Genomic DNA, 24,555 nt, shown 5'->3' with positions numbered 1-24,555 from the left:
GAAGGTGAACCCAAGCGCCATTGTCTGCAGACACTGATGGGAACCGACAGGCGAGAGGACACGCGGGGCTGGCAGGAGTATGGAATCCCATTAGCCTGGCCAGGAGTTAGCTCAGGGAAAGCCATTAACCTCTGGAAGCGGAGCAGCAATGCTCCCTCCTCCTCCTCCCAGCCTCCCCCTAACCTTTCCTTAGGAGCTCATCCTCTCCGGGAAGGAACCGCATCCTACAGGTGGGGAAACTGAGGCAGGAGACAGGACACTATGCAGCACCCCCAGGGAGAGCATCCTCCAGGATGTGCAAAGACAGGCAGAGTCGTGTGGGCACGGAGAGGAGGAGGAAGAGGAGGAGGAGGAGGCAGCAGCATGCACGCAGGCCAGATGGCCAGGTTTAATCACTCGTCCTCCCTCGTTGGGCTCCCACAGCTCCGTGCTGGCACTGCTGCCTCTGCCAGGGCTGTGGGGCTTGGCTTGGGCTCATCCCACAACTTCACAGGGGTTTGTGTGTATTTATCCACAGAAATCCAAAGAAAATGCATTTTGGCTGTGGTTGGAGGAGAGAAATATCCCTGCTCTGCTTGGGAAACAGCAGCCTTGGGATGCTGCATCCTACAGCAAAGAGACGGGGGGGATACAACACAGGGACAGGCACATGGGAATTCCTTTCCTCGTATCTGCTCATCCCCTGAACCCATTGCTGGGGATGGGGGTGCTGGTCACAGGAGGGCCCCAAGAAGGTGCAGACCCAAAGCAGAGGATCCCTGAATCTCCTCCCACCTCTCACCTGCAAAGAACAACGCCGGGAGGTGGGGGGGGGAGCAATAAACCAACAATTATTGTACTGAATGCAACGCACTAATGATTTTTATGGTAATTCCCCCCCTCCTGGGCCATGTGGCATTTGGCCACCCCCCTCCAGGTAATATTTTATGTATGGGCTCCCAGAACGTGTTGATACAGAGGCTTTCTGCTCCGAGGTGATCTAAATTCAGCGCACGGGGGAGGAGGAGCGAGGTGGGGAAACGCGTGTGCACTGGTTGCAGGACCGGCTGCAGCCCTCCCTCCAGGGCAGCCGGACATCTGCCCTCGCCGCGCTTGCGGCTGGCACCGTTCAGAGGCAAAGGGATGGAGCAGCTCTGGGTCCATCTTCACACCGCCCCATCACACCTCCTCCCCGCCCCAGCATCCCTACAGGGCCCTGCCTCTCCCTCCTTGCCAGTTTTTGGCAGGGCACAGGAACAAAAGCGGGGCCCTCCTGCTCCCGCTGATGCCGAAAGCGTGTGTTGCCCTGGCAACAGCTATTTTGATGATGTCGCTACCTCTCCCGGTGGTACTTGAGGCCCGGGGAGGAGAAGGTCTCTGCCTTCAAGAGGCAGCACTTGAGCTGGAGGCGAGAGCGGAGCAGGGGGAAAAATGAAGGACAAAGGCACAAACGAGGAGCTGCCTGTGGGTTTCTGCAGGCAGGGCGAGGCGGATGTAAGTACTGTGTGCTTGGTGCTCAAAGCATCGCTTTGCCCCTAAAGCATGGGGTGCTCAGCTCCCCTGCTGAAGGAGGGATGTGCATCGGTACCCAAGTGGGATGAGCGTTGCCAGACCTCTGCATCCCAATGGACATAAAGGTTGGGCTTGATGATCTTAGAGGTCTTTTCCAACCTAGTTAATTCCATCATTCTACGTGCTCAGCCCTGTACCTGTGGGTAGCCATGGTTGGCAGCTCGGATGATGCAGAAAGCTGCTGCTGGAGGGTCTGGGAATGTGACAGTGGTGGGGGTGATGCCGGGACAGGACATGGGATGCTTCTCCATGCGGCGCCTGATAAGTGATGGAAAAGAAGAGTATCAACATATGTGGGGCCACATCCACTCCTGGCAAGGCAAGCACCATGGGAGGGGGCTATAGCACCCAAGCCCAGTGGCCCCCACCCGTGTCACCAACAGCCCCCCATGGCCATCACTCACTTGTACTCCTGAACATTGGTCACAACTCTGGCCACAGCCACCAGGGGCCCAGGAGGGGTGGCCAAAGGGGCTGACAGTCCCTGCAGCAGCACCTGTGGGTCCATGGTGAAGGACCAGAAGATAAGGGAGGGGGAAGAAGCTGCCTTAAATCAGTATCAACAGCGACGTGCAGCATCATCCTCCCCAAGTCACGATGCTCTGGTCCATCCTGGACCACCTCTCACCTCCAATGCCACATAGCTCAATCCATCACAGCGCGGGATGACGCTCCCTTTGCGGGTGATGGTGACGTGAAGGACTGTCCCCACAGGGTCTCGTGTCCTTGGCTGTTTGAGAAGGAGAGTGAACCATGGGAGGAGGAAGGGTCAAGGCCACCAAAGGCGAGTGCCCCAGCAGCCCAGCGCTGACAGTGAAGCACCAACTGATGATTAAAGCTCACGGTGCCCCTGAGCCTTCCCGGAAAAGATCAATATAATAAATCCTACTGCATTTAAATATTTAATCACTCCCAATCTCTGTGCAAGGAAGAGGAAACTCATTTCTGCCAAACAGCATAGGGGAGCCTGCTTTGGGGGAAGCATTGGGTAAGTTTCCCAGGTCTCAGCCATACCGGGAGCTATCAAAACCCAGTCCAAACTGTTAACACATTGGGGTGGAGAAATCCCCACTGAGGAGCTCCTCTCTGCGGCCGGGGACCTGCCTACACTGATTAATGCACAGCAGCCCCTGCGTAACGAATGCTCTGATGTAAAGCCCGGTCCCACATCTCTTTCCCCAGGATGCTGAGGGTGAAAGCACTTCCCAGCCTGCAATCCATCGCTTTTCCTCCACGTTTTCCCACTGGAGAGAGGTGGAAAAAGCCCCGCACAAGGCCTGCCTTGTTCTCACCTTGTGGGAAGCTCACAAGCTTCTTTGTGCACCTTCCCCAGCTCGCCAAATTCGGTTTTCCCACCGGGATTACACCGTTACACAAGGCTCTCTTTGCCTGCAACCCCCCTCTACTGCTGGTGAACCTCCAAGTAATAAGCAGGAATAAGCAGGAGGATGCAGGGGCAGGCTCTGTACCTACCAGCACCAGCCTGCAGCGGTGGGGCTGGAAGGGCTGGAGGTGCCGCACCGGCAGCTGGAATGTCCCCAGTGCCTCCTTGGTGGCTTTATCTGCCACGGTGAGGGTCAGGGCTGGAAGGGAGAGGGTCAGCTGTCAGGATGAGTGGGGCTGGCCATGGGATTTGGGGAAGGGGAGAGTGAGTGAGGCCATGGGGAGAGGTTTGGGGAAGGTCTGGGTGATGGAGGGGCAGATGATGGGGGGATTGACTCCTTCTCAGCAGCCCCTTTGCCTCACAGGTCATGTTGAGGTGAACAAGGATGGGACTTAGACCCATCCTGGGTTTCTATGCACACACACATGGATCCCTAGGAGCCATCAAGAGCATTCCCCGGGCATTCCCAGGAAAGCAAAGCCCATGAGCAGCTGACACTGATGCAGCTCAGATTCCCATCTAAGAAGTCCGAATTTCCCACTGATCCATCTAATCCACCTCCCCATCTCCAGCCCACCCGGGGTACAATCCCTGCCCTGGGGCAGCCCATGGTGGACCCATGTCCTCTCAGAGGTTCCTGGTACCCATCTGTCCCCCAGCACAGCAGCATCACCCCACGGGCGCTGGCACCCCCAGCTCTTCCTTGAGTTTAAAGCAAAGCTGCAATTTACTTGACAAGCACCAGGAGCCTTTTATGACAAAAAAAGGAGCTGATGGAAGGGAAAACCGCCCTCTCTTTATGCTGCCATCAAGACTTGGGCTTCCCTTCCCCCAGCTTAATGACAGTGCCGATGCACCCGCCTTAACTCCTGCTTGGCCAACCTGGCGATGCCACAGGTTGTGTGTGTCCCCGAAATGAAGACGAGGGACCAGGTAAGAGCATAGACCAGGTAAGAGCATGGACCACGCTTTCCCGAGCCCCTGCTTTCCAGCAAGTCCTTGGTTCATATGGAGATTCTCTTTTCCCCCCAGCTCCTTGTGGAAAAAGCACCAGGGAGAATGTTCCAGGGCTGAGCCAGACAAGTGGCTTTTCTGCTACCCATCACCTACAATGGATCATGTTTGGCAGCCCCACTAATGAAAACTGTATTTATGGGCAAAAAAAAGGGTGGAAACTGTATTTCTGGGCAAGAAAAGGTGTGAGCTGTATCTGGAAGTGACACCTCCAGTCTCAACATCTGGGGGATAAACACCTCTGGGGGATGCCAGGAGGCAGAAGAGAGGGGATGGAGGTCCCAGCATCTCTCCCGGTACTGCACGGGGCAGGTCCAAAGCACATCAAAAGCTCCTCAATTTCATTTAGGTCAGGGTCTAATGGGATTAGGTGTGATGTGAAGATTGGCTCCCACAGTGGGTTTTGTAAGGGTGTGATTAGAATCAAATCCCAGCCCCTAATGCCGTGAGTTTTATTACAGTTACAGACTTAGCAGCCCAGCACAGGGAGTAGCAGCACCGTGACATGGGTCCAACCCATACAAGGGGTGAGGATGGCAGTGGGGTAAGAGTTGGAATGCTCTCACCTCATGCTTATTCCCACGTGATGCTTTGGAGCTCGACACCATCACTTGCTCCATCCTGCAGCTGGAGGCATGTCCCTCCTGCTCCTACTCTGAAGCCATCACAGCCGTGTGTGGTTCAGGGCATGGCTTGTCCCCATCACAGCTGCGCTCTGCCTGGGTGCATGGGCTCCCTAGTATCCCTAAATTAACCCTTTGAGGAGATGAGCCCCATGTCCCCCCTGTCCCCATGGTCCCCGATGCTCTCACCTGCCCAGCCTGTATCTTCAGCATCCATTTCCACCGTCACCTCCTCCTCCCAGGCGGGTGCATGGGTGGGCACTGAGGATGCTCGGGTCACCTCGGGCTTCTGCTCATCCCCTCTGCTGGTCTCACTGGGAGGAAAAGGGAGGTGAAAGAGGCCGGTTGCTGGGTGTGGAAGGGGAATGTGTGAGCAGGGAGCTGCGGGAGGGATGAGCACTGTCCCAGCTCAGCGCAGCCAACCCTTGGATGAAAGGGGTTTGCAGCCCCTTTTATCCAAAGGGATATTTCAGACCCCAGAGGCTAATTATGTGCTGTATTGATGAAGGGACAGGGAGGAGGCTGCTGGGAAAGGAGAAGATTGAATGCTAACGACTGCCATCATTAAAGTCAGCACATAACGAGGCTGAGCATTAATTACAGCAGCCATGGGCCCTGGGTAATTCATCTGTGCTGGTGGAGGCCTGGTTTGGGGTTGTTCCTCCCACTTGTATCAATTGATTGTCAATTCCTCATGAGTTTGGCTGATGATTATTGTGCCCTCGCTCACTGCCAGATCTTTAAGGGGGCCCAGTGAGCCTCTTGGTGTTATGCTGGGAATCCCAAGAGCACGGTAGAGTGGTCCATGAGGACCGCGAGTCCTCTCCATCCCTGACCGTGGGGTGAAGGGAGGTGGTGACGTGGTGTCAGGTCAGTGTGACACACATACCCCAGCCCTGTCTTTGGGTTGCTCTGGATATGAAGATGATAAAGTATCCAGTGCTGCTCCTTCAGGAATGCTCTTGCTGGAGCAGAGCCAACACAGCTCTTAGGGAGAGGTTACCAGAGCACAGTGGTGGCTGAGAGCACTGGTGGCACTTTGCCACTGCTGGGAGCTGGAGACGCCAGCTCAGGGAAAAGGAGATGGTAAAGGTCCTTCCAGCTGTAGGATGAGCTCCAGGTGGAGGTGGGACCAAGCAGGTTCATCCCAGATGGATGGGAAGATGCTCTATGCTTGCAAGACTTCCATCCCCTCTCATTGCTGATGGACCCTCAGCCACGCTGCATCGACATCCCATGCTCCTCTCGCATCTTCCACGTGTTCCTTTCCCCATGGAGAAGCCCACCTGCATCCTGGAGGGATGGAGCCGAGCCGGCCGGCTCTGCCAGGTGGGAATTAGCATTGGGCTGACACCAGTTGTAGAGGGGCTGGAAGGGAACGGGCTCTCCAGTAATGAGCTCTGTGGGGGATTTGCTCTACCAGCAACGTGCTTGGAGTCCGAATGAAGGCAAACCTGGGCTGGGGGGTGGGAGGAGGAGGAGGGTGAGAACAGGCTGCTCTGGGCCCCCTTCATTATAGACTCGCCTAAGGATGAGAGCGCATTCAAAAAGAGCTGTGAAGTGGGGAGGGGGGTGGGGGAAACCTCCACAACACATGGGGATGTGCTTCAGAATCAAATGAACAGGCCGGGGGCAGCAGGAATGGCAGAGAGGGGAGATGGTTTGATGGCTGCTCCTCAGCCCAGACCTGGAGGGGCAGGAGACAGGGTCTCCAGCAAGCAGGCACTGCAGATCGCATGCCCTGGGGAGAACGTGGCTGGGATGGACCACGAGATGCTCCTCTGATGCTCAGCATCCCTCCCTGCCTGTGCTGGGGCAGGCGTTTCACACTGCCACGCATGTGGGGATGCACCAGCCACCCACTGCCGTGATGAGAGAGAAAGATAAAAGGTAAAGACGGCCGCCCCCGGGGAGTTCTTATACATCAATGTCTCAGCCGCAGCACGTGGGGACAGTGTCACGCAGCACAGCGCTGAGTGTGGTACCCGGGGCACAGCAAAGGGCCTGACCCAGCCCAAACATTCATCTGGCATCCCAAGGTATCATCTCTGCAGGGGAAGGTATTTCTTGGGGCAGACATCCCTGCAGTGGCAATGTGGCGGTGCAGGCACAAAACCCCTTGTGTAGCATGGCCATGGCTGCAGGACTGATACCCAGGGTGTTGCTTATGTGATGGTGCAGGATGTGGCCCTGGAGAAGGCAGCGCTGCCCCCACCACTGTGCTCGGGGCAGAGGTGTAAGAGCAATGCTGAGCAGGCTCAGAATGAGAAAGGGAGAATTGCTCATGTGAGAAACCCCATTTTCACATTGCTCCTGACCCAATGACCCTGGGGCCATCTTCATCCCACCATGACCTAAGCCAAGTGCTGGGGAGAGGAAGGGACCCCAGACTCCCACTTCCCACCCCCCTTGCTCCAGGGTTATCAGCTGAGCCCCAGGTTTATTGCTGGGTACAGGGCAGAGCAAGAAGACTTTGCTTGCAGGAATGCCCTAACCCCTTCCAAAGTGGAGCACCCCATCCACACCCCAACCAGGACCATTGCCTGCACAGCAAACCCATTGATATTGGAGCCCCCATTCCCCTGGCTGGGAGCAGACGGTGCATTCAGCAGCGACCTTGAGTTTCTTGGTGCTGAAGAACAGAAAGGAAGAAGTGAGGAGGTGCTTTTGTGGTACTCGATGTGGAGGAGAAGCCCGGCAGAGTGAGTCTCTTTGTGCTGTTAATTGCAAACATGTTAATTGCAAAGCAAGCCAAGGTCATTCCTGCATCACACCGGTCCAGGAGCAATTTGTGAGTGAAAGGAAGATGTGGAGCAAGCCCACAGGTGCCCCTGAAAGCAGCAAGGGGGGGATTTGCTCAGCACTCGGAGGATGAGGAGCGGAGCCAAGCCACTGCCACATCCCCAGAGCATCCCTGGAGGAGAAGCCCCGTCCTCTCCGGGGCAGGGATGAGCCAAAGCCTGTCTGGATGCCTGCGCAGGCTCTCCTGCTCCTCAGGGTCTTTCAGGCTCACTCTGCTGAGCTATTCCCTTCCCGATCCTCTGCACAGAGAGCTGGAAGCAATGCATACAACTATGGAGCAGGGACAGTGGATGGACACAGCTATGGATGTGGGATGCCAAGTCCGGGCATGAGTGACTGTGCACAGCCACAATGGGCTGGCAGGAGTGGGATTGCTCAATTCCTCCCATCCCTCTCCTGATTTTGGGGATTGATGCTCTCGTGATGTTCAGTTGGAGCTCAGGCTGGCTCCACTGATGGTACCCAGCAGATTCGGAGGGGATCAGCTTCCATCAGGTCCCCATCCACCAACTGCTTGTGCTTGCCATCTATAAACCCCACCTTTTAACTGCAACATGCTACTCTTCTTCAAAAACAAGTGCCCTGAGAAACAATAACTGATTCCCTTCTGCCTTGGCTCCTTCACTATGGTTACTAAAAGGCCCCTCATGTGTCCTGCATCCCTAATACCACCCTCCCCTCCATCACTCCCCCGTTACCATGGCAATGCGGTGATGGAGCAGCACCAGAATGTAAAGAGAGATGCAACAATCACACGCCACCCTCGTGCTATCATTTAGGATATTGATGTTTAAATCTCCTGAGATCATCTGGGTATAATTGGTTTATGGAAATAGAGACAACTCCTGCGGGGGAGTTACTCGGGCTGAGAGCGGGTCCTTGTTATGGGGCAGTGGGAAAGAGGGGAAGGGCTGATGGAGGAGCAGCACTGGGGGCTGCCAGCCCCACACCATCCAGCTCCCATCGGGCTGCAGGTACCAGCCAGCCCTGGCTGCCAAAATCATGATGGAGAGATGCATCCCTCCTGCCCAGGAGACTCCGGGATGCAGCTGGCACCAGGCACCATGGGGCTGCCACTGTGCCACCCCGACAGGCCTCAGGACCCCCTTCACTGCGGAGCTGAGGGTCTCTGCACTGGAAAATGCCCAGCAAGCAACAGTTCGCTCCACACGCTTGCAGAGGAGATGTTTCCAGGCTGATTGCCCCCAGTGGATGAGCCCCACACCTGTTCCCTGGTACTTGGGTACCAGCTTGCCCAGCACTGACCCAGAGAAACCCAGCTGCGCAGGCAGGAGATGCTCCGAAGCCACTGACAGCCACTTTCTCCCCCCTTTTCCATGGGAAGCGATGCCAAAGCTTTTCTGCCTCCTGGAAAGGCTCTTTGGGAACGTGGGCTCACCCTGCAGCAGTGCTGAGCAGAGCAGCCTCCCTCTTAACACAGACCAAAGCCTGACCGGCTAATTGAGTCCCCTGGCACATGCATAATGCACAAGGAGCCAAGTTCTCCTTACCCAAGCATTCTGTTTTATTTATTAAAACACTCTTTTATTTATTGTGATATCATCCTGAAATCCAGGCAGCCTTACCCTGTGGATTCTTTGACATCATTTTATACTTTCAATATTAGGAATGCTTTCTTCCTGATGCCCACGCAAGCCGAGGAGGCCAATTCCCTGCCTTTTCCCATCCCGTCTCCTCTCCCCACACTGAGCATCCTATGGAGGTGGTGCTTGTGCATGTGCCAGTAAAGAGGTTTCCCCCTCGTTTAGGTTTGCAAAGGTTAATAACAGCTCCTAAACCCTTTCCCTGTGTCCCCACTGTCCCCCTTCATAGACGCTGGGTACTCACATGACAACGTATGGCCATGGCACCCGGCCCTCCCGTGTGGCTGGCAGGTTGCTGGCGCCATGGAAGATGATGGTGATGGATTCCTTCCCCACACGGGCCACATGGCCCCCACTGGCCACCAATGCATGGCTGGGGTCCTGTGTCCCAGCAGGGGATGTGGATACCTGCTGGGAACAAGCGGGAGAGACATCAAGGTGGGGAGTGCAGGCAGGTCCTTGTCACCCAACCTCATCCCCATGGCCCCAGTTCAATGTTGGGGGCCCAGATTGGGGAAATGACATCCCCAGCACATCCCAATGACCCAGACGTGTCCCCTGTTCGATGCTAAAAGCCTGGATGGAGGAGAACGAGCTGAGGAGATGGTGTCCCCAGCACATCCCCATCACAGCTGCCTCTTCGCTGTCCCCAGGGCCTAGCTGTGGCTCCGCACTGTGGATGTCCCCATGCCATTGCAGGGCCACAATGTGCCAGGCTCCCCGGGAGGACACCAGCAGCATGAGAGCATCCTGTTGGGGTGAAACCAGTCCAGGATCCCTGCCCTGCATGGACCCACCGGGGCCAGCTACACCGTGGTCCCAAAGACCCCTCGCCAGGTCACCAAGAGTGGGGTTAACCATCTATTGCTTCCCTATGAGGATGGTGAAGCACTGGCATAAGGTGCCCAGAGAAGCTGTGGCTGCCCCATCCCTGGCAGTGTTCAAGGCCAGGTTGGACACAGGGGCTTGGAGCAAGCTGCTCCAGTGGAAGGGGTCCCTGCCCGTGGCAGGGGTTGGAACCGGAGGAGCTTTAAGGTCCCTTCAACCCAAACCAGGCTGGGATTCTATGATTCTATAATCTAAAGCACCTCCATTTCCCCTCCCAGCCCTCTGACCTGCCAACAACTCCTCCCACTCCCCTTTCTCCAGCCCAGACATCTCTGCAATTCATAGGGATCCTGCAGGAACTGGGATCTCAGCCCAATCCAGGGGGGAAAAAGGGGTGCGTGTGGCAGCTCCCCCTCCCCATCTCATTAATTCCCACCAGCTGACGTGATAAGGAGCAGCAGAGCTGCAAGCTGCCGTTCCTCACACATGGGGGGACTGTCCCTGCGCCCATCACACCCCTTCCAAGTGAGAGACAGCCCTGTCCTCACCGGCTGCATCCTCGCCTTGGCCAGCACGCAGCATGAATGCATCGAACACCACACAGGGCTGTGGCTACAAGGGGTTAAAAGCCATCCTGCACCACTTCAGAGCCTGCAGAGCAAGCCCTGCGTGCATCCCGCTGACCTCCTTGGGTTGAGCAAGGAGCTCCAGCCCCTCAACATCCCCGCGGGCTTCTCAAAGCCGCTGCCTGCAAATCCCCTCCGACACATGGCTTTGCCTCCAAACTCCATAATGAGGGGCTGGTGTGTCCTAAACCCTCTCCGTTGTTTCTCCCAAGGGTGATGGTGATGGGCTTGGCGGCGTGGAGGTGACCTGCCACCGTGGGGGATGTGAGCCCAAACGTGAGGACTGAGTTCAGGATGGAAACCTGAGGGCTCTGACCAGCAACAGCTTGGAAAACACATTGACAGCAGCTTTTCCCCCCCCTTATTTCTTTGCTGTCAGCTCAGAAGCCAGCTGGAGCTCGGGGTGGGTGCTGGGGACAGGCTCTGCATCCGTGACAGCCAGAACGAGGGACCAAAGGAGCAGGCACACAAAGTGGGGGAGGATTCCCTGATCTTGCTCCGTGGATGGATCTCAATCCCACCCTGGCTCCAGCTCCATGGCCATTATCCCCCCGCCCAGCAGCACTGATGGAGAGGGGAAATTACAGGCTTTCTTGACCTGATGCGGGATGATGGCTGCCAGGTCAACCCCCACGGGCACAGGCGCTCCCTGATACAGCCACAGCGGCTCCACACTCTGCCCCAGCACCCCCTGAGCCCCCTAAAGCACAGGGCAGCCTGTCCGTGTGCCTTCCCAAGGCTTTGCCAGAGAGGCAGGGAAAAGGGGGGGGGGCATGATTTTGCCCCATCCTGACATTGGCAAAGAGGGAAAACACAGGATGGAGCTGGGGGAAAGAGGATGAAAGCACAGACTTGGGTATAAGGCCCCTTCCAAGAGGATGCTGGATATGCAGTCAGGAAGCATGCACAGGAGTGCAGGCAGGGATGCTCTCCCTGGAGACCCATCTCTCCTTCCAAAAAAGCATCTGTTCAGGCTCCAGCTTTGGAGTTTTAGTGAGTATTTGCATCCCGATTACTCCCTAAAATCCCAATCCAGAGGTATTCCAGCTGGCTGAGCCGGGAAACAGCCCTGCTTTGAATTGCATGGATACATCTGAGCTTGCTGATGGAACCCAGAACCTAAGCTGTGATGCTGGATCAGTGTCCCACATCCTTATTTGCAGCTCCAGCTCATTATGGGACAATTTTCCCTATTTTCTTTCACATTCCAGATAACAGACATAGGTTTCTTAGCACACACCTTCATACCCACCACTTATATTCACATCTCCCTGGAAAACAAGGTTTTACCTCTGCAATGGTTACAGCATGACAATTAGTGAGGGGTTTTGATGGAAAATGAACGAGGCTAAAGCTAAGTAAAGCTCAGCAGAACAAAACAGTTTAAATATAGCAGACACGAACAATGCCAGGCTTTGTAGGCAACTGGTACCCGAAACCTTTAGCAAGGCTGTGATTAACTACTGAAATAAACCCCAGTCGCTATTAAATCCAGGAGGAAACTCAGTATTCCTTCCAGAAAGGAGGCACCAGGTAGAGCCTACGCTTGTTTTGCATCTCTTTTACTCAGCTGGAAGAACAACTTCTCCATCCCTGCAAAGCCAAGGGCTCTTAGCCAGGAGTTGGCAACCTGTTGTTTGTGGAGATGGTTGAAAAACACAGTTCCCTTATTCCTGAGGGTCTCAGCTTGGGTCTCACCGTAGGTTTGAGGCCCCTTGAAGCATTCCCTGAGCATCTCACGCTGATCCCACACAGCACCTTAACCCCAAGCCACCCTTAAAACATCCTCAATGCTGATTATTCGTTGTCCAGCCTGCGATGTTGCGGGGAGGTTGATTAACGGGGCTGCCGGAGCTGCCATCATCCTAATTTGTTTTCCTATCAACTCTTTATCATCAGGAACGAAGCATCGGGGCCCAGGCAGCTCCTCTACAGCAGCGCTCAGCCAAGATTAAATTGCTCCTGGCTGCGAGCTGACAAGACATAAATAGCCTCAAGAGCCCGGCGTTTAGTTCAGGGAGGACAGCCTGGGCCGGGAGCCAGCAGGGACCTCCAGGCACGGTCCTGCAGGGCTCCTCCATCCCAGCTTCAGCCCTGCCCACAGCAGGAGGTTGGTGCTGGCAGGGTTCTCCTCGAGGTTTGATTTCTTGTGTCCATGGAGCAGCACAAGACCAGAGGTGAGCGCCTGGGGCTGTACCACAGCGCTCCCCGGGGTGATGCACCACTGCTATGCAGGAGAAGACACCGGTCCCTGGCCTACCATGGAAGGGTTAGGACCACCCTGGTACTTCATAGAGAGCCCCACAAGCCTCCCAGCCCCGGCTAAAGCCAGGAGTGATGCCACTGTTGCGGGAGGAGGGATCTGCTCCTCTATGGTGGGAGCATTCACAGCCCTGAGCTCCTCCCTGCCCTTGGCAATTTATGAGCTGCTGTTGGGAACGTGTCAGCTTTATCCTCCTCCTGAGACTTCATAAAATAATAGTAGGCTCCATAAGCGAAGATGGACTGGGGCTGGTGTGAGTTTTCCTATGTGATGTCTCCCCAGGCTCCTTTTAAGCCTCCTTACAGCAGCTAAACACCGGCAAGCTGCTTCCCCTCCCCTGGCAGCCGAGAGGATGGGAAATAAAGTGCCACTTGGCTTTAAACAAGCAGCAGGATGAGGCCATAGGTTACACCTCCAGCACCATGGGACATCTGAACACAAGGTAGGGCTGGAGCATGGCCAGGACATCCCAGAGCCAGGCCAGCCTGAGGATGCTGCATCTTCAGGTGTCCCTTGGCATGTCCTAACTGACCCAGTCACCTCTCAGGGCTGGACCTCAGGGCTCTGAGATGTAAGAGGACACCACAGAGCATCTCCTGATAACAGGGACGAGCAGCCCATCACGGCTCCATCACAACAGCGAGCAAGCACGCACCTCCAGGCACAGGGAACTGGGAGAGAAAGACGGATTTTACACATCATCAGGCAGCAAAATGGGGTGAAATGTGGGTTTACAGCAAGGACACAGTGGCTGGTGGGTGAGCAGATGAAGCCCAGATTCACCTTCTCCCAGCATGCTGCGCGAAGGACAATTGAGCACCCGGAATTCATGGCTTCTAGGGGTGGGAGATGCATTGCTCCATGCCCTGCTATCCCCATGTCCCGTGTCAGTCCCACAAGCCCAGTGTGTCAGGATGCAATGTAACATCCCACATCCGTATGGCTTTGCACCCCCCTCGAGCATCACGGCTCCTCGGCTGTCTGCCCCGCTCTCCAAAGCAACCGGAGCCTTGGTGCTAATCAGATTTGAGGCTGTGAAATCTCATTTGAGGCTCTATTAATGCAGAGCTGGCATGACACAGGCCCCGGCCTGTCTCCAATGAGGAAAACAAGGAAACCAATCTAGCTGGGAAAAATGCATCTCCCGGAACAAGCTCGGGGGAGCCGGCCCAACGCAATTACAGTTAAAAGGAAGATTAAAACAGTATCAGCACTCTTCTTCCTCCGACCCCTGCTCCCACCCCGGGGAGAGGAGCACTGAGCTACATTGATGGGCATCCCCAGCACCGCGGTCCCTCAAGCAGGGATGTGGTTGCAGTGGGATGCGAGCCCTTCAAAGCAAGGGGCTTTTGCACAAGGCAGCTGTGGAAGGGTCACGGGCTCATCCATGGTTTGTTATCCTGGTGGATCCAGCCACGGGTGCTTCTTTCCCTCTGAGGTTTTGCTCCCTGGTGCCTCGGAGCTGCTTGGTGTGGGATGAGAGGAGAGCACAGCCGCCTACAATGACACCACTGATGGAGAAGCCCTTGCCCTTGAGAAGTAGCCTCTAGGATGACACAGAGGTGGGAACACAAGGAACAGCCATCAGCTTCCCAAATGAAAGGAGCTGGCATGCACATGGTTTCCAGGAGCTAGTGAGTGTATTCTCCCCCCTGCAAAGGCTCTAGACTGCCACAAAAAACAGCCCTAAGATAAACAGCCATATGGTTGGAGAACTTCAGTGCCTCATGGCCCGAGGCAGCCCGAGCTCAACCCAGTTGTGTTACAAGGGGTATTTCCCAACACCTTCCTGCAGCAGGTTCAAATCATCCTCCAAGGAAAAACACCCGAGTGCTTAAAGCCCTTTTGTAGATCCCCAGCAAAACAAAAGCGAGAGGAAGAAAAGCAGTGCAGGAAAGCAAACACTGTTTTATTCATCCTTTCATCCCGCCAGCCTCAGCCCACTCCAGTAACCCCCATCGCTGCGGGCAGACACCGCTGCTCTGCTCCCATTTCCCAGCCAGCTGCAGGGATGGGGGGGATTTTTCCCTTGGATTCAGGTTGAGCTTGATATATTCTTATTATTCTTATTTTTAAGCAAGTTGTTTCCTCGAGGGGACCCTGCGGGAGCTCATTAGAGATCACAGGGTGGTTTTAGAGCGCTGGGAGGAAGGATGCTCTCCCCATCAGCACACAGGGATGCCGACTCCGAGCCCATTTCCCTGGGGAGCATCATTGCCGCCGGCCGGGAATCCCTTTGGGCTAAAAATTGCCAAATTCATTTTCCTTCCATTTATGTAGAAAACTCCCAATTCACCTGTCAAATAATTAAATGGGCCAGCAGCCCAGCACCACCTCGCCTGCTCCATTAGGAGAGTTCTACACTTTCTATATTTATCAGCAGCATCAGTGCAATTTCCTCCCCCCTACCTCTTAAAACCGAGCAATTTTCTCTTTTTAACCCCATTTGCTTTTCTCATCAAGGCGGTTATTTGACACTTAAAGGGACATGATGACTGAAATTGCAGGAATTAGAGCTAGCAACCGCTCTGCCTGCCGGCGTTTCCTTTGAGCACCCAAAGAGTTAGGGATAAGCAACTGGAGCAGCAGCTTGGGAAACCTCTTGAGGATCTGGCTTCTCCGTTTTAGCTAAGAAAACACGAATTGCCACCCCGCACTCATCCATTTCCATGCCAGATCTCCACCGGGGCAGGGAGAAGCATGTGGAGAACAGGACTTTTGGACCGAGCAGCCTCAGCTCCTCAGTGTTATTTAGGGAACATCATTTCCTTTCAATACATCACTAAAAACATTTATTCTCACACCCCCAAAAATCATCTTTCAGCAAATCAAAGCTCTGCAAGCAGCATCCCAAAGCCGTTTGCTTCAGGTCGCCTTTACCCTGGTCCCCCCAGCTCAGGAATGATGCAGGGATGCGGAGGAAGGCGAAGTCCCTGTGAACCCGTCAAGGCAAGCTCCTCCCCAGGCTGACAGCTTTTCAAAGCCCTACAAATTGCTCACCAGAGCAGCGTTATTCATCTCTGCCACATCCTGGGGTGAGCCCTGTCAGCAAAGTTTGTTTTTCAGCCTCATTGGGCTTTCAGTGAGTGGAGGCAGGCCCAGCCCCTCACCCTGTTGTCAAGGCTGGACCCCTTCCACCCTGCCTGTGATGACTGCTGTCACTGGGATGAGTGACGGATGGGCTGGCCAGGAGACACGTGCCATCCATCACCCGCTAACAGAGACCTCTGCCCCAGCTCTGCTGTCTGGTGATGGGAGGACAGAAGCTTTTACCCACCATCATCACCCAGTGACGTGGGGCACAAGGTGAGGGCAGCTGCATCCAGCTCAAGCATCCTTGCCCTGCCTTGCAGCCCTGCTGCCCCCACCACTGCAGAGAGAATCGTGGAATGGTTTGGGTTGGAAAAGACCTTAAAATCATCCAGCTCCAACCCCTGCCACGAGCAGGGACACCTTCCACTAGAGCAGCTTGCTCCAAGCCCCATCCAGCCTGGCCTTGAACACTGCCATGGACGCAAACTCAGTGTTTGACACCCAAACCAGCCCCTCGGCAGAGCCCCATGGCTGAGCCAGGCTTGCAGTGGGGTCTGGGTTGGGTTTGAAGCACTCAGCAGACCCCAGGGCTGCGCTCTGCCCCCCACCAACAGGCAGTGGAGCTGGCAAGTGAATTCAGTTCGCAGCCTGCCATCCACATCTGGATGGGAAGGGGCTCCTGAGATCCCCCCCAGCTTGACCCCACCCCAAAAAGGGGCCAAACAGTCCAGCTGTGGCTCAGACCCCTCCAGATCCCTGTGCCTGAAGTACAGAGTCACTGCTTTGCTTTCTGTACCCTGCTTGAAGAAACAAAACTGATCTGGGGATGGTTTTTGCTCATCCCGGTGATGTACGTTACACCGCGCACGCTTTCCTAGGGAAGCTCTTTAGCTTCATGGGGAATCCAAAGTGATGAAACGAAGCATAAGCAGGGCCAGGAGTGGGTTGGGTCCCATTTTTCAGACCTGTTGAAGCTCCACAAGTCACAGTCAGCCTTGCATGGAATGGATGGGGTGGGCTGACCACGGGAAGCATTAGCTTCCCGATATCCCGGTGCTCTTCCAGGCTGGGAAACAAGCTGTGTGCAAACCCATTTGTTTGCTGCGATTCCTTGTACCCCGACAGCAGCAGATTGCTGTGTTGGGATGGGTGCCTCGCTGCCAGCTGGTCCAGGGAGACTGGAAACAAACCAGCTTGCAACCAAGTCCAAGTGCCAAGGAGATCTCCCAGAGCTGGCTCCTTATCCCCAGCTCCACGTGGACCTGCTGGCTGTGAAATGGGAGCAGTTCCCAGGGGAAGGGACAGGCTTCTGCCGACCTGGGGCCGTAACTGAGCCCTGTGTCCTGCTGCTGGGCCCCCAAGGGTCCTGGTGAGCCCAGTCCCCACCTCCATCCCTGCCAGGCTGGGGGAGGAAGTATTTTGGGTTGAAGGGACCTTAAAGCTCATCCAGTCCCAAGCCCCTGCCACGGGCAGGGACCCCTTCCACTGGAGCAGCTTGCTCCAAGCCCCTGTGTCCAACCTGGCCTTGAACACTGCCAGGGATGGGGCAGCCACAGCTTCTCTGGGCACCCTGGGCCAGCGCCTCAGCACCCTCACAGGGAAGAGCTTCTGCCTAAGAGCTCATCTCAGTCTCCCCTCTGGCAGGTTAAAGCCATTCCCCTTGGCCTGACCCTACAGGGCAGTATCCCTGGGGCTGACAGCTCAACACAGTGGCTGAGAGATCGACCTGCTGGTGCCGTGACCAGGTTCTGGGACAATGAGGGAGCCGTCTGGCTCCACAACACACACAAGGCATTTGAAAAGCCAGCAGAGCCTCCTGCTTCGTGCCTCGGAATACATTAACCACAGGTTGCGGGGAGATGAGAAAAATCGTTATCCCCATGACTTGGCCTTTCATGTGGAGCTCAGCACCCATCCATCACCCCCACTGCCCTGCAGATGAGATGCTCAGCACAGAGGCAGCATCAAGGAGCTGGTCTCCCACTGGGATGCGCCCTCATGGCTTTGCCATTTGGGAAAGCAAAACAGATGGATGTAATACACAGACACTCATCCAAGCAGCAGCCCTGCTGTCAGGGACCCCTCACTCCTCTGAAGGTGCCCCTCAGCATCACTGACTCCCCAAACTATTGATCACACCAGTCCTGCCTGAATTCAGGAAGCTTTTTAAGCTTTCGAGCTTCACCTTAGGGCTCATCTTCAGTGTGCACTGCAGGCCCAACATGTGATGCTTTGAGATGCAGGTTTGGACCACCAAGAACTAAACCAGCTCCAGACTGACAAGCAGCTCCCATAACTTCAACTCGCCCTGGACTGCAGCATCCCACGAGTGCTTTAGGAGATTAAAACTCCCTCCCAGCTCCACCCCTTTCCCCATAACCCTCACCCTCCAACCCGTTTTCCATCACTCCAGCCCCCCAGGAGGGCCGGGAGCCAACAGCCCCCCTGCTGCTCTGCTTTTAATTCCTAAATAAACCCCATCCTGGCACATACTTGCTGGGTGACATCAGCAGCAGGTGATTTATCACATTCCCTCCGGGGGCCCAGCAGCACAATTGCATTTGCTAATGCCTCCTCCTCGCCTTGACGCCCCTGGCGCTGCTCCGCATCCCGCTCCGCATCCCAGCCGATTGCCATCGATTTCAGCAGCCCCAAAGAGTTTCCGTCTAGACGTTTGCTGAGCAAACTCAATCAGGTCTCGCTAATCAGCCTTTCTGGGCAGTAAATCTGCAGCTGATCAGGGCAGGGATAGCACATCCAAGTGCTGGGAAGGGTGAGGAGTTGCTCAGCATCCTGCCTGTGGCACAAGGAGCAGGCAGCTGCCCTGGAGTGCAGCTCAGCAGGGCTGGAGCACCCCCATGTGAAACACATGGACCAAGTGCCCCAGAGGCATCAGCAACACATTTATCTTGTACAAGGGATGGAGCTGAGGCATGAAGGTGCCCTGCACTGCAGCAGCAGGGTATCCTGCGGGGGAGAGGGATGTCAACCTAAGTTTTACCTTACAACCCTACCAACGTAGTCACCAGTACCAAGAAGCACATTGAGGACATCCTTGTGATAGGAGCCATCACTTGTGGAGACCCTTGTCACGTCACCACAGGACCTCTTAGCTCAGTGCTCTGTAAGGGCCACCAGCCCCATCCCTGAGCCGGCAGCATTTGCTGCAGAAGACCTTGCCATTGAGCCCACCATGCCCACTGGAAAACATGGGGCACTCCCTGGAAGGAGAAGAGAGCCCAGAGGATGCCTGGGGATGGTTCATAAGATCAAGCCCATCTCCGGTGCTGTGATCCAGCTTCCCCAAGCAATGTTTTCACAGGTGTATGAGACACTTCAGAGAGCAGCGTGGACAACGCCTTCATCAGTGGACCTGTTATTCTTACAGTGAGATGCAGGAAAGGGAGCCCCTGGGGTAAGGGTTGTCTTATTTTCCTTTATTTAGTCAGCTTTTAACATAACTAAGGGACAAGAAATACAGATTATGTCAGCCCTGCCCTATGGCTTCTAGAACTTCTAAACCCCAAGGGTTTCGAAGTCTACGTAGGAGCTGCAAGGTGAACTACTTAAGATAAGTCAACCCCAGATGCCAGCAGAATTGCTTCTAGGCGACACCATCCCATCCCCGGGGACAGTAGCAATGCCTTTAGGTATTAGAAGTGCAAGGTTTGGTGTCTCATTCCCCCATCCCCACAGCCAGGCTGGGGATGCGATGGCCTGGGAGCAGGAGCAGCATTGGTACCCAAGCTGAGCAGGGAAAGGATGGAGGTAGCCTTGTCCCCTTGCACCCCAAGCTCTAATGGGAAGCTACTCTGAGTAGTAGCACTACATCCTATTCAGGATGGTGTCTTCTCCACCGGCTGCACTCACCTGCACTGGCGAAGAGGCCAGATCCGGGCTGGAGCCTGGTGAGGAGAGGTGGAAGCTGCTGCAGCTCAGTGCAGCGGGCACAGCCACCGAGGAAGAGGAGGAGGAAGAGGAAGGATGCTCATCTGCTGAGCCACTCCGGAGCTCCGGGGAGGAGCCAAGTGCAGGGCCAGCCTGCAGCCTCTGCGGGTAAAAGGAAGGACTTGGAGACCCAGCTCTGTGCTCCAGCATCCCTTTTCCTAGTCCTTCCCATAGGACCCCACACACACACCTCAGAGACACTCCTCTGCATCCCAGCTCCACCATCTAACATGTGCCCTTCAAGGGGAAATCTTTTCCTTACTACCAAAACAGCCATAACCACCCCAAAGCCATTTATTTGAGACTTAGAGACCCTTAGATCCCTAGGGATTGTTCCTCCACAACCCCAGCTGCCTCAAGAAAAGGGGGGAAAACCCCAAAACCTATTCTTATTAAAAAATGAGCTTATTAATGAACCTATTAGCAGCCCAGCCCTTCCTCCATCCTTTATAGAGAACACCCACCCAGCTCCCAGCTGCCTCTGATGGGGGTTGGCTGCTTGCAGCCCTTAAAAAGGGGGGAATAGAGGAGGGTAGAGTGATGCTGTAGAGATGCATCTTCATTGGGGCAGAGGGTCTCTGTTGGAGAGGCTGCCCTGCACCAGCTGAGAAGGTGAGGGTGATTCAGAAGGCTTGGAGGTTCTGGTCCTACTGTGGGTGAGGTCTGGCATAAGCTTTAGGCCTTATCTTTAGTAGGGGATGGTTAATGTTGTGTTGGAACAAGCTGGAGTGGGCAGAGCCAGGTGAATATTCCATAAAGGCTCTTTTCCTATAGCTCTGAGCATGGTTTGGCTGCAGGATCTGCTTTCCTGGCTTTGCTCGTGTGACTGTTGTCCCACCAAGACCTTGCCTGTACCTTGAGCTTATTCCCAGCTTGCTCCTATCCTGGATGAAGTGCCCCCTAACTCTGGTTGCAGGCAGAGGGCAGGCATCAGGTGTCTAACGAGAGGAATGAGAGAGGGGAAACTGAGGTAGGGGAGTGCTCTTTACCAGTGACACTTCTGGAAGCTATGGAGACCTCTCTCTTTGTGCTTCCTACTCCAGTTGGTGCCTATGTGGAGCCATCTAGCTATTCTAGGGCTAAATCCTGTCCAAGCCAGCCTGGTCTGCTCTTGTTTACCTGGAGCATGGGGTCTCCAGATCCCAAACCCATGCTTCCCTACCTGTGGGGAGAAGGTATGGCCTTCAGTGGGCAGCGAGTGATAAGCAGACTCTGGTGTATGGAGCAAGCGCCTGGATGCAGGGATGTTCAGGGCTGGGGGTGCTGCTGCTGGGCTTGCTGCTTGCTGGTCCTCCTGGGTGCTGGGGGACAGTGACGTGGGTACCACCAGTGCAGTGGGTGTGCGGTGCTCGTGCAGGGATGCGGTGAAGGCCATGCGGCCACAGTGCATCGCCGGCTGCTCGCTGCCCACCCGCAGCAAAGCCATCACCGCGCTGTAGCGGTACCAATCCTCGTCCTGCCTGGCAGAGAGCTTCATGTGGGGCTGGTTGGGCCGGGGGTAGATGGCAAAGAAGGCTTCACCCACCTGCCTGCTCCTCCCCAGCCCCTCTGCCCTCCGGGGGATGCGCAGGGCTTCGATGTGGAGCCGCACGTCGTGGTTCTTGTCGTTCTTGCAGAAACCTGCCAGGACCAGCATGGGGTGAGGCTTCCTCAAGGCAGCTCCTGGCCCCAGGAGCATCTCCTGGGCTTGTCCATCAGCAGCACTGGTTATCCCTGCCCTGTGAGCACAACCAATGGGGTATCCAGCCTGGATGCATCTACGGCTTGGGTGGGGAATGTTTGCATTGTTGGGGTGTTGGTCCCGCTCTGCAAGCTGAAGCTGCCCCATTCACCCCACTAAGCTCAGGCAGTTTTGACTGGACACCATCTCAGGGCTGTGGTACAAGGGGTTTGTAAGCCTGAGAAGAGCTGTGCTTGCTGTAGTAATTATAAGGCTCAGGGGGGACCTGATCGCTCCCTCCAACTGCCTGACAGGAGGATGGAGCCAGGAGGGGCTGGGCTCTGCTCCCAAGGAACAAGGGATGGGACAAGAGGAACCGGCCTCAAGCTGCACCAGGGCAGGTTTAGATGGAGCTGAGGAACAATTCCTGCCCCAGAGGGTGCTCAGGCATTGGAACAGGCTGCCCAGGGCAGGGCTGCAGTCACCGTCCCTGCAAGTGCTCACACAGCGTGGAGACAAGGCCTCAGTGCCATGGGTTAGTGGTGGCCTTGGCAGCGCTGGGGAATGGTTGGACTGGGTGAGCTTAAAGGGCTTTTCCTGGTTGATTTTATGATTCGATGCTGCAGAGCCGTGCTCCTGTGTCACCTCCCCTGCCAGGTACCCCCATGGCACCCAGCCCCTTACCTCTAGGCAGGGTGAAGGTGAATTTCCTCCTCTGGAAGCAGTAGAGCTGGTGGGGGTCCCTCTGCTCGATGGTGTCGGTGGTGCTGGTGCTGCCCTGGGTGACCTCCCCGCTGTTGACACGGAGCTGGATGCCGGCGCTGGAGCCCTGCAGCAGCGGGTTCTCCACCGTGAGCCTCAGGGCATAGCGGCCCCGCTGGTTAAACTGGGCACTGAGCACCTCAAACTCAAAGTCCAGGGTCTTCTCCTCAGCCCTCAGCCGGCAGCGCTGCAGGGCCAGGGGGAGGTGAGGCTCCCTTGCCTTGCCCAGCATGGGGATGGAGGGGGGATCTGGAGGTGAGCCCTCCTTGTTAGCAGGGATCTTGCAGGTCTCTGCCCCAGAGCAAGCCCCTGCGGCAGCCTGCGGTGGGTTTCTGAGCCAAGCTGGCATTGATGCTGCTCTTCCCTTCTTTCCAGCAGGGAAAGCGCCTGGGGGTGCTCCTGGGTATGTGTTGGCTTCACATCTCTGCAGGCAGCTTTCAAAGGGGAAGAGATCCCTGTCCTTGAGAAAGCATCCTTTGGTGCCAGGGGGAGATGCTGAGAGCTTTCCTGCCCCTGGGCAATGGCAGGGACAAGGGCTTGCAACTCCAGTTTGTTTGTTGGGAAACCAGGTAACGATGCAAAGCGGTGGCTGCCTTCCAGCAAACAACCCGGGATATCCAGGGTGATGCTGAGCAGCGCAACACACATGGGTGTGCATGCCGGGTGTGCTGCTAGGTGCATGCATCCTTGCAGAGGGGAATCAATGGCTCCTTGAGCCCTTTTCCTTGGGAAGTTCACCACAAAAGGTGTTTGCAGGATGTTGCAAAGCCTCCGGGAGATGCTGGTGTTGAGGATGGTGCAAGCCAAGCAGGTTGCTTCCATGTGGCGTTGACTCTGGTGGGACAACCCTGCTCCTCCTGCACCCATGGGCTGTTTGCTGACCTCCTGCTGATGGGACTGGGCAGCCAAGCCTGCACTGATGTTCTGGGGTTTGTCTTTGGGGCAAGCGTGCATTTGCTGGTGGCACAGGGTCAGGTAAGCCAAGGGAGAGGCATGGGGTGAGCCTATGGAGCAGTGCTTGGCTGTTAGATCAGCTCCCCAAAGGGATTAGGCGCATTCACCCACCTAACCCTAACCCCTGCTCACTTTGCAGACAAGTGCAGAGCAGAAACTGCCCAATGGCTCCAAGTGTCTACACAACAAGCAGATGCAATGGCTCTTTACGAGCCCAGCTCAGATGTGCATTTGCAGCCCTGCTGGGCTTTGGGCACCAAGGGATTGACCCAGTGCTGGGATCTTACTGCTGCAGTGAGGGCTGGGGATGGCTGAAGGGAAACTGAGGCTGGTGGGGTGCTTGAATGTGTGTTTGGAGCCTTCCAGGGGTGATGCCCTGCATCAGAGCTGGATGCAAAGAGGTTTTGCTTTCCTCCAGCTCAGCACTGCATGGGCTGCTCTTTCCCACATGGTGCAACTGGAGCTGAGCTCCTTCACCTGCTGAACCAGCTGAGCATGTGGACCTCAGTCCCCCCATGGGTATTTGGGGACTGACATCAAGGGGCCGATGGTCTGGGGTGGGCAGGAGCTGGAACAGCACAGGCTGACCCTCACCAGGAGCCCCCGGCCCTGTCAGATCTCATTCCTCCATCGCCGCTGGGAATAGCGCGTTCCCACAGCTTTCGGGATGCTCCCAGTGAAACATGAACCGGAGCCGGGATAGCAGATGGCCCTTCTCTGAGACAGCTCTGTATAAAACCCACATTCCAGTCTCTTCACGCTGGTGCAAGCCTGAAACAACAACATTATCCTTGGGGAGAGGGCTGGGGGATAAACCAGCATCTGAGACCATGGGGCATAAGGCTTTGGCTATGGGAGCAGCCCGGGGGCCTGTGAGGCATCCAAGACATGTCCCAAAATCACTGCCTCCAAGGATCCCTTTGGTAGGGTGCATGATGGACCCAGTAAAAACAAATCCTGGTCTCCCACAGCTCCCTGGTGCTTCCAGGCAGGTTGGTTGGACCTTCTGGAGCTTCCTCAGTTTCTATTTGGGAAGGAAAAAGACAGGCTGTGGTACCAAACACAGCCTTGGCTGATGCATTTGCTGTGGTGAAGATGCTGCGGAGGTCAGGATGAGGACAGGAGGGAAACGGGTCATAATTCAGGGGGGTTGGGGCACTGAGCTGGGTTTAAAGCAGGAGGAAATGGTGCTGTGTGTGGTGCTAAGCATGAGCTGGTGCAATGGAGAAGGGGAGGGGGTCATCCCCCTGCCAGTCGAGCCTGTCGGGGAAGTGTACTGGTGTCTCCAGGGTGTATGGATGTGCTGATGGCTGGATTGCTTCCTTGTGAAAGCTGCGAGCATAAATGCTTTTAGCACTGTTGGAGGACTTTGTGGTTCCTTCCCTCGATGGCTGGAGACTGCTCAGCGCTCCCAAAGCAGAGCCGTGCTGGATCAAGGTGGTTTCTCCCCACTGAGAGCCCAGGGTTAGCTTGAATTGAGCGTGTGATGCTGCTCTGAGCTGT

General features: G+C 55.7%; 1 protein-coding gene across 1 annotated transcript in view; it reads right to left on the bottom strand.

Moving 5' to 3' along the window:
- The window catches only part of CCDC33 (coiled-coil domain containing 33), a gene marked incomplete at both ends in the record, with an annotated part of 42,039 nt that extends 19,709 nt beyond the window's left edge, over positions 1-22,330 (bottom strand). Inside the window, 9 exons of the mRNA XM_080626427.1 lie at positions 1,689-1,809; positions 1,956-2,047; positions 2,180-2,281; positions 3,025-3,134; positions 4,762-4,886; positions 9,223-9,386; positions 19,599-19,778; positions 20,839-21,296; positions 22,021-22,330. Coding sequence (XP_080482553.1) covers positions 1,689-1,809; positions 1,956-2,047; positions 2,180-2,281; positions 3,025-3,134; positions 4,762-4,886; positions 9,223-9,386; positions 19,599-19,778; positions 20,839-21,296; positions 22,021-22,330 — 1,662 coding nt within the window. The remainder of the gene's footprint in view (positions 1-1,688; positions 1,810-1,955; positions 2,048-2,179; positions 2,282-3,024; positions 3,135-4,761; positions 4,887-9,222; positions 9,387-19,598; positions 19,779-20,838; positions 21,297-22,020) is intronic.
- Between the last annotated feature and the right edge of the window lie 2,225 nt (positions 22,331-24,555).

The sequence above is a fragment of the Psittacula echo genome (assembly GCF_963264785.1).
Source record: "Psittacula echo genome assembly, chromosome: 10".
Lineage (NCBI taxonomy): Eukaryota > Metazoa > Chordata > Aves > Psittaciformes > Psittacidae > Psittacula > Psittacula echo.
The sequence above is the reverse complement of the archived record's forward strand: the minus strand, read 5'-3'. Positions and strand labels throughout refer to the sequence as shown.